Genomic DNA, 11,414 nt, shown 5'->3' with positions numbered 1-11,414 from the left:
AATATGCCCAGCTTCCTCTTAGATATATACAACTAACGCTTATGAGAAAGGTGAAGACTGTGAAATAAAAATTCTGGACATGATTTATATAGAAGTATATAAGAGTGGCAATAAAAGAGGATGACTTCATTGGCAAGAAAGTGCAAACTGAAAAGAGGGCCAAATAAAACGCTAACAAATTCTCGTAAATTAAGAAGTGGTCAAAAGAACAAAGAGGCATCAACAAAGAAAAATAAAGTTACTTGAAAAGTAGGATAATCATGAGGGTAGTATAAGATCACAGATCAACAATGAGGAAAACATAAAAACAGAGCAGCACTCACAGAGAACGAAGACTAAGACCATAGATTTGGCAACTAGAGATTATTAGTGCACAAAGACTGTAATTTCAGTACTGCAATGAGGGAAAATGTATGGATGGGTCTTGAAGAAATAGAGCAGTTGACACAGGTGGCTTACTCTAGAGGTCTACAAATGGAGAGAGAAGAAAGCAAGGATAGCTGATGGTGTAAACAGAACTAAACAAATAGTTCTCGGGATGGGATAGGGTTCTGCATGTTAGTATGTACCAGGCAAATAAACAGAACTGGCTAAGAAAGGGAAGAAAACAGTTCATGTTACCCATGCACAGTGAGGCTGCATGGAGGGTAAAAATTTAGGTATTTAATTCTCCCATTTATGGAAAGCTTAAAATTGGTTATTTCAGAGCCACTATTTGAACAAAAGTAAAGGGATGCCAATCATGTGCTCTTGGTGTCCTCAAAGAATAAATATGCTAGTTTTGACATTATTCTATCTACCAATGATGGATTTTAACAAATTTCACCTACATAAGAGAAGACTCAAATATGAGACTAGGAGGGTCAATGTTGATAAATTAAAAAGAAATGAATTTCAAGAACTCAAGTTCTTGGGAATTCCTGGCAGTTCAGTGGTTAGGGCTTGGTGATTTCACTGCTGGGGTCTGGGTTAAATTCCTAGTCAGGGAACTAAGATTCCACAAACCATGTTCAGTTCAGTTCAGTTGTTCAGTCGTGTCTGACTCTGTGACCCCATGCGGCAATGCCAAAAAAAAAAAACCTCTTTCTTTTGATAAGTGCCCAAATATTTAATACAAAAAAAAGTTTGGGAAGTTTAATTCACATATCATTTTTTTTAAGTTTATATGTCCCTTTTGTTCCTTACCCAATCTAATGTAAACATCCAAGGAAAATAAATCTAAAAGTTATATTCTTAATGTAATTCAATGAATGATACAAAATCTTCTGCTTTTTAACACAGCTACTATGCCAAAGCCTGAAGAGAAGAGAGATGCTGGTACCTTAAGCAGTGAGTACTGACAGCTGGCTATCACCAGGCAGAACTGGAAGACCCAGATATCTCTGAAGAAGCCTTGTATAAGAAGAATGGATCCCAAAAAAGCCACAAGAATAGCCAAGATGACAGCTAACACATTTTCCAGGATCTCACGATTTCTGTAGACAGAAAAAAATTATCAGTAAGTACATGATCAATATAAGAAATGAATTAGAGTGAAAAGGGGGAAGACATCCATATGAAGTTCATATTATATTTGGTACGATGTTTTTTTTTTTCCTTTGTCCCAGGTTTGAACAAGGCTTTGGCTCATACCGAAAAAGTATGCCCGGTTGAGACAAAAAGCTAGCACACATTCTTTAAATTTTTTTAATTTATTTTTAATTGGAGGATAACTGCTTTATAATATCATATTAGTTTCTGCCACATATCAACGTGAATCAGCCACAGGCCCTCTCCCTCTTAAGGCTCCCTCCCGCCTCCCACTCCCCACCCCATCTCATCCCTCTAGGTTGTCAGAGGGCAGCGGATTGGAGCTCCCTGCGTCACACAGTGACTCTCCACTGGTCCTCTAACTGCGCATACGGCAATGTGCATGTTTCAGTGCTACTCTGTCAAAGCGCCCTGCCCTCTCCACCCACAGGGTCCACAACTCTGCTCTCCCTGTGTCTTCACTGCTGCTCTGCAGATGGCTTCATCAGCACCATCTCTCTAGATTTCATAAATACGTGCTAGTTTATGACATTTGTCTTTTTCTGACTTACTTCATACTGGATAATAGGCTCTAGGTTTAGCCACCTCATTAGAGCTGAGTCGAACGTGTTTCTTCTTATGGCTAATGTTCCATTGTCTATATGTACCACAACTTCTTTATCCATTCATCCGTCAATGGACATCTAGGCTGCTTTCAGTTCAGTTCAGTGGCTTAGTCGTGTCTGACTTTTTGTGACACCATGACTGCAGCACGCCAGGCCTCCCTGACCATCACCAACTCCTTGAGATTCATTTCTCCAGACTCATGTTCATTGAGTTGGTGATGTGATCCAGCCATCTCATCCTCTGTCGTCCCCTTCTCCGCCTGCCTTCAGTCTTTCGCAGAATCAGGGTCTTTTCAAATGAGTCAGCTCTTCCCATCAGGTGGCCAAAGTATTGGAGTTTCAGCTTCAGCATCAGTCCTTCCAATGAATATTCAGGACTATTCTCCTTTAGGATGGACTGGTTGGATCTCCTTGAAGTCCAAGGGACTCTCAAGGGTCTTCTCCAACACCACAGTTCAAAAGCATCAATTCTTCTGCACTCAGCTTTCTTTATAGTCCAACTCTCACATTGATACATGACTAGTGGAAAAATCACAGCTTTGACTAGACAGACCTTTGTTGGCAAAGTAATGTCTCTGCTTTTTATTATGCTCTCTAGGTTGGTCATAACTTTTGTTCCAAGGAGCAAGCATTTTTTAATTTCATGGCTGTGGTCACCATCTGTGGTGATTTTGGAGCCCCCCAAAATTAAATCTGTCACTGTTTCCACTGTTTCCCATGAAGTGATGGGATGAGATGCCATGATCTTAGTTTTCTGAATGTTGAGCTTTAAGCCAACTTTTTCACTCTCCTCTTTCACTTTCATCAAAAAGCTCTTTAGTTCTTCTTCACTTTCTGCCATAAGTGTGGTGTCATCTGTGTATCTGAGGTTATTGATATTTCTCCCGGCAATCTTGATTCCAGCATGTGCTTCTTCCAGCCAGCGTTACTCATGATGTATTCTGCATATAAGTTAAATAAGCAGGGTGACAATATACAGCCTTGACATACTCCTTTCCCAATTTGGAACCAGTCTGTTGTTCCATGTCCAGTTCTAACTGTTGTTTCCTGACCTGCATACAGATTTCTCAGGAGGCAGGTCAGGTGGTCTGGTATTCCCATCTCTTTCAGAATTTTCCACAGTTTATTGTGATCCACACAGTCAAAGGCTTTGGCATAGTCAATAAAGCAGAAATAGATGTTTTTCTGGAACTCTCTTGCTTTCTTGATGAGCCAATGGATGCTTGCAATTTGATCCCTGATTCCTCTGCCTTTTCTAAATCCAGTTTGAACATCTGGAAGTTCATGGTTCACGTACTGTTGAAGCCCGGCTTGGAGAATTTTGAGCATTACTTTGCTAGTGTGTGAGATAACTGCAATTGTGTGGTAGTTTGAGCGTTCTTTGGCATTGCCTTTCTTAGGGACTGGAATGAAAACTGACCTTTTTTCAGTCCTGCGGCCACTGCCAAGTTTTCCAAATTTGCTGGCATATTAAGTGCAGCATATTCACAGCATCATCTTTTAGGATTTGAGATAGTTTAACTGGAATTCCATCACCTCCACTAGCTTTGTTCATAGTGATGCTTCCTAAGGGCTACTTGACTTCACATTCCAGGATGTCTGGCTCTAGGTTGGTGATCACACCATTGTGACTATATGGGTCATGAAGATCTTTTTTGTACAGTTCTTCTGTGTATTCTTGCCACCTCTTCTTAATATCATCTGCTTCTGTTAGGGCCATACCATTTCTGTCTTTTATTGTACCCATCTTTGCATGAAATGTTCCTTTGGTATCTCTAATTTTCTTGATGAGATCTCTAGACTTTCCCATTCTGTTTTTTCCTCTATTTCTTTGCACTGATCACTAAGGAAGGCTTTCTTATCTCTCCTTGCTATTCTTTGGAACTCTGCATTCAAATGGGTATATCTTTCCTTTTCTCCTTTCCCTTTTCCTTCTCTTCTATTCACAGCTATTTGTAAGGCCTCCTCAGACAACCATTTTGCCTTTTTGCATTGCTTTCCCTTGGGGATGGTTTTGATCCCTGCCTCCTGTACAATGTCACGATCCTCTGTCCATAGTCCTTCAGGCACTCTATCAGATCTAATCCCTTGAATCTATTTGTCACTTCCACTATATAATCGTAAGGGATTTGATTTAGGTCATACCTGAATGGTCTAGCCGTTTTCCCTACTTGGGAGAAGGGAATAGCAAACCACTTCAGTATTCTTGCCTTGAGAACCCCATGAATAGTATGAAAAGGCAAAAAGATAGAAGAGTATGAAAAGGTTGCTTTCATGTCCTAGCTATTGCAAATAGTGCTGTGATGAATACTGGGGTACATGTGTCTTTTTCAATTACGGTTTTCTCAGGGTATATGCCCAGTAGAGGGATTGCTGGGTCATACAGTAGTTTTATTCCTAGTTTTTTAAGGAATCTGCATACTCTTCTCCATAGTGGCTATATCAATTTGCATTCCCACCAACAGAAGCACACATTCTTACATGCAAATAAAGCATGCTACAGAGGACTGTGAAGTTCTAATTATAACACATAATATAGTTTTAATTTCTGTTATAACTTTACTTTTCTTAACATCTGCTTTTCTGTGAAATTTGTTGCCAAATAACTAACCAACTTGAATGGCAAATAAAGGAAATATACAAAGAAATAAGTTTGAAAAAATTCAAAGGAGTTTCTAGAAAATTAAAAAGTTATTTATATGACAAGGTTTGTAATCAAGTTTTGATACTAACTGGTTTCATTTCCCATGTCTAAACTACCTGAAGTAATCTGAAAATCTATTAAACTTACTTAAATATAGGCTCTTACATATGGTGAGAATGAAGGCAGTGATAAAGACCATCAACATTGCCTCTATCAAAGTTTCTGAGACAGTTCTATATTTTACTAAACTGACCCTGTAAAAGCAGCAGTATGATCTCCAAGATACTACATACAGCAATTAAAATGATTTCTGTAGATAATGCCAAAAAAACAACTATCTGTCTCATTACTTCTTAGGGAAATGCTACTCACAAAATGTAAAATATGTGCTGCTGCTGCTAAGTCGATTCAGTCGTGTCCGACTCTGTGCGACCCCATAGACGGCAGCCCACCAGGCTCCTCCGTCCCTGGGATTCTCCAGGCAAGAACACTGGAGTGGGTTGCCATTTCCTTCTCCAATGCATGAAAGTGAAAAGTCAAAGTGAAGTCGCTCAGTCGTGCCCGACTCTTCGCAGCTCCATGGACTGCAGCCCACCAGGCTCCTCCGTCCATGGGATTTTCCAGGCAAGAGTACTAAAAGTCTTGATTTTAAAGAGCATTTATTGACACGGGAACATGCTCAGTACATCGCTATACAAAAAAAGCAGGACATAAAACTGTAGGAAGATATAAGTTCTATTACTTAAGAAAATACACCATATATCAATATAATGGTTCTCTCTGGGTGGAAGGATTGTGGCTGGCCTCTGCCTTAAAGTCTTTCTATGTATTTCATTAAAAATTGCATTTATAATCATAAAAATGGTTTCATTTGTTTTTATTAAGTCAATGCCCTATTTATAATGATCTATTGACCTAAAAAATAAAATTCACAAACATCTCTGTACCATTTCACTTGACAGTTCTCAGATGAAAACAAGTTCAACAGTATTTTCAAAATCAATAAACGGAACAGTGGCATCTCTTCATTTATTCTTATGTGGCAGATGTGGAATTTCAGATTTGCTGAGCCCAGTGATCCCTGTCAGCCCTGCTACACTACATTCTGCCATATCACTGGTCTCTGGACTATTCTCCTTTCAGCTTTTTTTTAGCTTTCAATTTTGATGAACCCAATTTATCAATTTGTTTTTTCATTGATCCTGTATTTTATGTCACATCTGAACAATTTTGCCCAAAGTCACAAATCTTTTCTCCTATGTTTTGCTTTTTTTCTGAATTTTATATTTTAGACTTTACACGGAGGTTTATGACCCATTTTGAGTTAATTTTTACAATATGATGCAAGGTAAAGAAACAAGTTCTTTATTCCTTTCTTTTTTTGCATAGAGAAGGCCAGTGGGCCAGCACCACTTGTTGAAAGCCTATCCTTTACTGATTTGGGATATTATTTTGACACTCTCTAGACCTGTATAGTTTTCTTTATGGGAAGGTGTTTAACTATAATGCCCATTTATTTGATAGGTATTATATTTATATTTCTTTCAGAGTGAAATTTGATCATTTCTATTATTCAAGAAATTTGCTATCTTATTTACATATAACTGCTCATAATATTTTATTATTGGTTTATTACTTGTAGAATCTATAATGATATCCTAGCTCACATTCCTATCATGATATCCTAGCTCACATATCCTAATTTGTAACATTTTTTTTGGTCCTGATCATCTTGGCTAGAGTGTATTAATTTAATTGAAGTTTTGGTTTTGGAGAAGACTCTTGAGAGTCCCTTGGGCTGCAAGGAGATCCAACCAGTCCATTCTGAAGGAGATCAGCCCTGGGTGTTCTTTGGAAGGAATGATGCTAAAGCTGAAACTCCAGTACTTTGGCCACCTCACGCGAAGAGTTGACTCATTGGAAAAGACTCTGATGCTGGGAGGGATTGGGAGCAGGAGGAAAGGGGATGACAGAGGATGAGACAGCTGAATGGCATCACTGACTCGATGGACGTGAGTCTGAGTGAACTCCAGGAGTTGGTGATAGACAGGGAGGCCTGGCGTGCTGCGATTCATGGAGTCACAAAGAGTTGGACACGACTGAGCGACTGAACTGAACTATCATTATACAACCACCTCCTTTTATCTTGGAGTAAAAAGAACATTTTCTTTGCTCTGAAATCCACTTTGTCTGATATTAATTCAGCTATTCCAACTTTACTTTGATTAGTGTTAAGATGATCTATCTTTTCTACCTTTATATTTAAAGTGCATTTCTTATAGGCAGAAAAGAATTGAGTCTTGCTATTTTCTCCCATTTGACAATTTCTGCCTTTTCCCAACTATTACCTTGTCATTTATCTTGTGTCAATCTGTTTTTGATCTCTTTTTCTGCCTTATTTTAGATTAAGAGAATAATTTTTATAAGTATTTTATCTCCTTTATTTTTTTAACTTACCATTTATAACTCTTTTGTTATTTTAGTGTTTGCTTTAGGGTTTAAAGTATACATTTTATGACAGTCTAACTCAAATAAACTTATATCAATTCATATATAGTATAAGAAACTTATAATAGTATACTTTCAAATGTCCTTTCATGGAGTAAAGGACATAGTATGGCCTAGAATATGGTTTATCTTGATAAAAGTTATGCTATTATTATCATGAAATTTATTTATAAATCACACAGTATACATCATTATTATTTTTGTTTAAACATCCCATTATGTCTCAAAAAGATTTAATTAGTAAGAAAAAATCTTATATATTTTCTTATATATATATATAAAAAATATATATATATTCCTTATATATAAGAAGAAATCTTATATATTTATTCATGCAGTTAACACTTGCACTCATCTTCTGTTTCCCCAGGTAGCTCCACATTCCCAGTTGGTATTATTATCCTTCGGCCTGAAAGAAATCCAGTACTATATTGTACTGTGGATCTGCCTGAAAAAGATTCTTCCCAGTTTTTTCTAGTCTGAAAATATCTTTATTTCATCCTGGCTTTTGCAGTTTTGCTGGCTACAGAATTCCAGGTTGAGCTTTTTCTCCCTTCAATACTTTAAAAATGCTGCTCCATTATCTTATTTGGATTTTGTCCAACAATAAATCTGATGTCTTCCTTATCCTTGTTCCCCTATACAAACTGTATCTTTTTCCTCTTTTAAAGTTTTAAAAATTTTATTATTGGTTTTGAAAAACTATGTGCCTTGCTATAGTTTTTTTTCTCGTTTCCTATACTTGAGGCTCAAGGAGATTCTTCAATAGTTTTCATCGAATTTGGAAAGTTTTCCACCATTAACTTCCTCAGAATTTTTTCTCTCTCCCTGTCTCCCAGAGCGTACTTTCATCTTGTGTGTTTTTTTTGTTGAGGAGACGGAGGGAGGAGAATTCTTTTTCTTTTGTTTCACTTTCAATAGTTTCTACTGCCATGCTTTCAACTTCATTAATATTTTCTTCTGTAATGTCTAATCTACTGTTAATCTCATCCACTGTATTTTTCACCTCAGACATATTAGTTTTCATCTGCAAGTTCAATTTGGGTCTTTTTTTTTCTTTGCATTTTCCATATCTCTACTCAACTTTTATTAACATGCAAAGTAGTTATAACTTTTAATGTCTTTGCTAATTCTAATATCAGTGACAGCTAAAGGCTGGTTTCAACTGACTCATTATTTCCCTCATTATAAATCACGTTTTGTCATTTCTTTGTATGCTTGGTACTCTCTGGATGCCAGACCTTGTGAACCTCAACTTTTTATGTGGTGAGAATTTCTGAATTTCTATAAATCTTGAGCTTTGCTACGCTACTTGGAAACAGTTGGATCCTTTCAAGTCTTGCTTTTACGACTTGCTAGGTGGGTCTGGAACAGTGTCCATACTAGGGCTAAGTACTCCCCACTTCTAAGGCAGGACTTTCCTGAGTACTCTATATAATGCACCATAAAATATGAATTATTATGAGTTTCTTCAGTCCAGCAGGTGAGGACAGGCACCATTCCCAGCCCTGTGTGCCAGGCACTGTGCCTTTATTTCTTTTACATGATTTTCATGATTTCTTTTACATGATTCTCTCCCCTGGTCTAGTCTCCTCATACATTCTCTTATCAATACTCTGCTAAATAGTGAGGGGATCCACTACACATCTCTGAATTTCTGAGCAGCGATCCTCTCTCTGATGTTCTGTCCCACAGACTCAAATTGCTCTAGTCTCCCTGGACTCTTAGCTCCCTCTCCTCAACTCAGGAAGTCTGCTGGACTCTACTTCAGGATCACAACCTGGGAACTCTCTTCAGCAAGCTGGGCAATTGTAGGGCTCACATAATTTGCTTCCCATCTCTCAGGAATCACCGTCTTTTTCTGTCTTATCTCCCGTGTCTTGAAAACCACTGGTTCATGCATTTTATCTGTTTTTCATCGTTTCAGGTGGAAAAGTCAGTCCAGTCTTTTTTACTCCATGTCAACTAGAAGCAGCATTTGGCCATCAAGTTCATAACTAACTACTGCTGTTTACTATTAAGACTAGTGACAAGAAGTAAGGAAAGAAACTTCCTCGTAAACCTTTTATAATAAGAGTCAATATAATATGTATAACCTTATGGCCATTAACATCTCATATTCTCTGGCTTTTAAAATACAGTTGCATGATTCTTAATGATAAAAATGATTTCTAAAATAGAAAACAGTTTCCAAGACGGAAACCAAGTCAAATACTCAATGGGTAATTTGAAACGTTTCAATTTAAAAGTAAAATCTACATTCTCACCTATCAAACAGGGCCAAAAGTGTGAGTCTGTCAAAGTTAATACCAATCCACAGCTGAGGCAAGATCCAAAAGCGATAATAGTGTTTAACTTTGTGAGCAGCTTCTTCTGTTGGACCGTAAGGAGCTGCCAAATCAGGGCTTAGGTCAATGTCTTGTTGTTCCAACAAATCTGTGTCGATGGTCAATAGTCTGTTCAGTCGGATCTGTGGAAGAGAAAGCTAAAAGAAAATCAGCACTGAAAGGCTTAAAATATCTTTAATCAAGTCATGATTCAAGGGCTACCCAATCAGCCTGCAGAATATCAAAACCACCTTAATTCTCTATACTAGTCCACTCTTGTGGATACTTCATGATCATTAGAAACTACAGAAGGTGACAAAAGAAGAAAACTACAACAAAGCAAATCAATTGATGGGGCTTTTGCAAAGAGTTTATTAGGAAGTATTTGAAATTTTAGCATTTTATGGCTGTATAGCTGGTGGATCCATTCCATGACCTACGGAGAATGATGAGTGGTGTCCCCCTCCCTGTCCCTTCTCTTCTCTCATTACGTTGTGAAGCTCACCACTATGTTAAATCTGAGCTCCTCTGCACTGGATTCAATGCCTTCAACACTCCATTCTTCCTACAGTCTCTTAACATCATTACTGCTGTTTTCGAATCCCTCCCATACGCATTTATTTTTGTTTTGGCAGTCTGCTCAGCTGAGGCTATACAGGATATTACCACATACGTTTCTTTCAGGTTCAACTCATCCATTCACCTGTTCACCAGTTTCTCCTTCCTCTCAAAGAATCAAAAGTTGACTACATCTAGCATAGCACTAGCCAGAATTGTGCTATCTCAAGGCTCTCACACCATTTAATGGTGGAAAATACTACTATGAACACAAAGGACTTGAGCAAACAGATTATAATTACTCCTTTTGGCACTAAATTTATCTAAATATCTCTTATATATTGCTTATAAGGATTTCATCTACTTTATTTTTTTAACCTCAATATATACATCTTTATATATATCACACAAAGGCAGTGCTATCTTTGTTATCTTTTTAAAACATACCTACTGTATCTTGTATGTTTTTTTTCAATAGAGCAATGTCACTAAGCTCTCCACTCACACTCACACTCACTCACACACACACACACACACACAGACAGAGACATACACACTGATATAAAAATAACTAACAGTTAACCAGCAGTTAGGTAAGTACCAAATCAGTTAGCTATGTACCAAAACCATAATATTCAAAGTGAAGTTTTAAAATGGCACACCTAGATTATGACATTGGTGAGTAAATAAGACCTTTGCAAACCCTCAGAAGTATAATTACGCATTCATATATAGCTAATCCAACTTTATGGTGTTTTATATTTCTTAACAAAGGACTTATGAAAAGAGATCCATTATGGAACAGCAAAGGTAATTTTGCCATAGCTTTCAACAAAATCAATATTATGTAACCAAATCATTTTTCTGCTTTATGGAACTACTTAATATGAAAATATACCATTTTATAAAAATAAAGGAAAACCTACCACATCATGTGGATAAAATCGAACTGAGGTAGAACTGGATACATGAGAATCCGTGTCACTAAAATAAAATGAAAAATACTTTAGGGAATAAACAGCTTGTCAAGTAGTAGAAAGAAAAATAAATGCATGAACAATTATACGATGTTTACATTGTCTTTACTTTTCCATGTAAACTTCAAAATAGAAAGTCAAATTTTCCTAGGGTCGTGATAAGGCACATAGCCTGTGGGTCAGAGTATCTATATTCAAATCTCTTCCTCAACTGCATGAGATCTTGGACAGTTATCTCATCTTTTAATACCTCAGTTTCCTCACA

General features: G+C 37.3%; 1 protein-coding gene across 6 annotated transcripts in view; it reads right to left on the bottom strand.

The window, feature by feature from the left end:
- Positions 1-11,414, bottom strand: part of PCNX1 (pecanex 1) — a 184,376-nt gene that overhangs the window by 78,966 nt on the left and 93,996 nt on the right. For 4 of the 6 annotated variants that reach the window (XM_027552305.1, XM_027552306.1, XM_027552308.1 and 1 more), the window contains 3 exons: positions 11,099-11,156; positions 9,555-9,772; positions 1,322-1,475 (listed from right to left, as the gene is read on the bottom strand). In XM_027552305.1, the coding sequence (XP_027408106.1) occupies positions 1,322-1,475; positions 9,555-9,772; positions 11,099-11,156 (430 nt within the window). The remainder of the gene's footprint in view (positions 1-1,321; positions 1,476-9,554; positions 9,773-11,098; positions 11,157-11,414) is intronic. The other 2 variants (XM_027552307.1, XM_027552309.1) reach the window with 1 other exon arrangement.

The sequence above is a fragment of the Bos indicus x Bos taurus genome, chromosome 10 (genome assembly GCF_003369695.1).
Source record: "Bos indicus x Bos taurus breed Angus x Brahman F1 hybrid chromosome 10, Bos_hybrid_MaternalHap_v2.0, whole genome shotgun sequence".
Taxonomy (NCBI): domain Eukaryota; kingdom Metazoa; phylum Chordata; class Mammalia; order Artiodactyla; family Bovidae; genus Bos; species Bos indicus x Bos taurus.
Note: the sequence above shows the minus strand (reverse complement) of the source record. Positions and strands in the feature narration are given on the sequence as shown.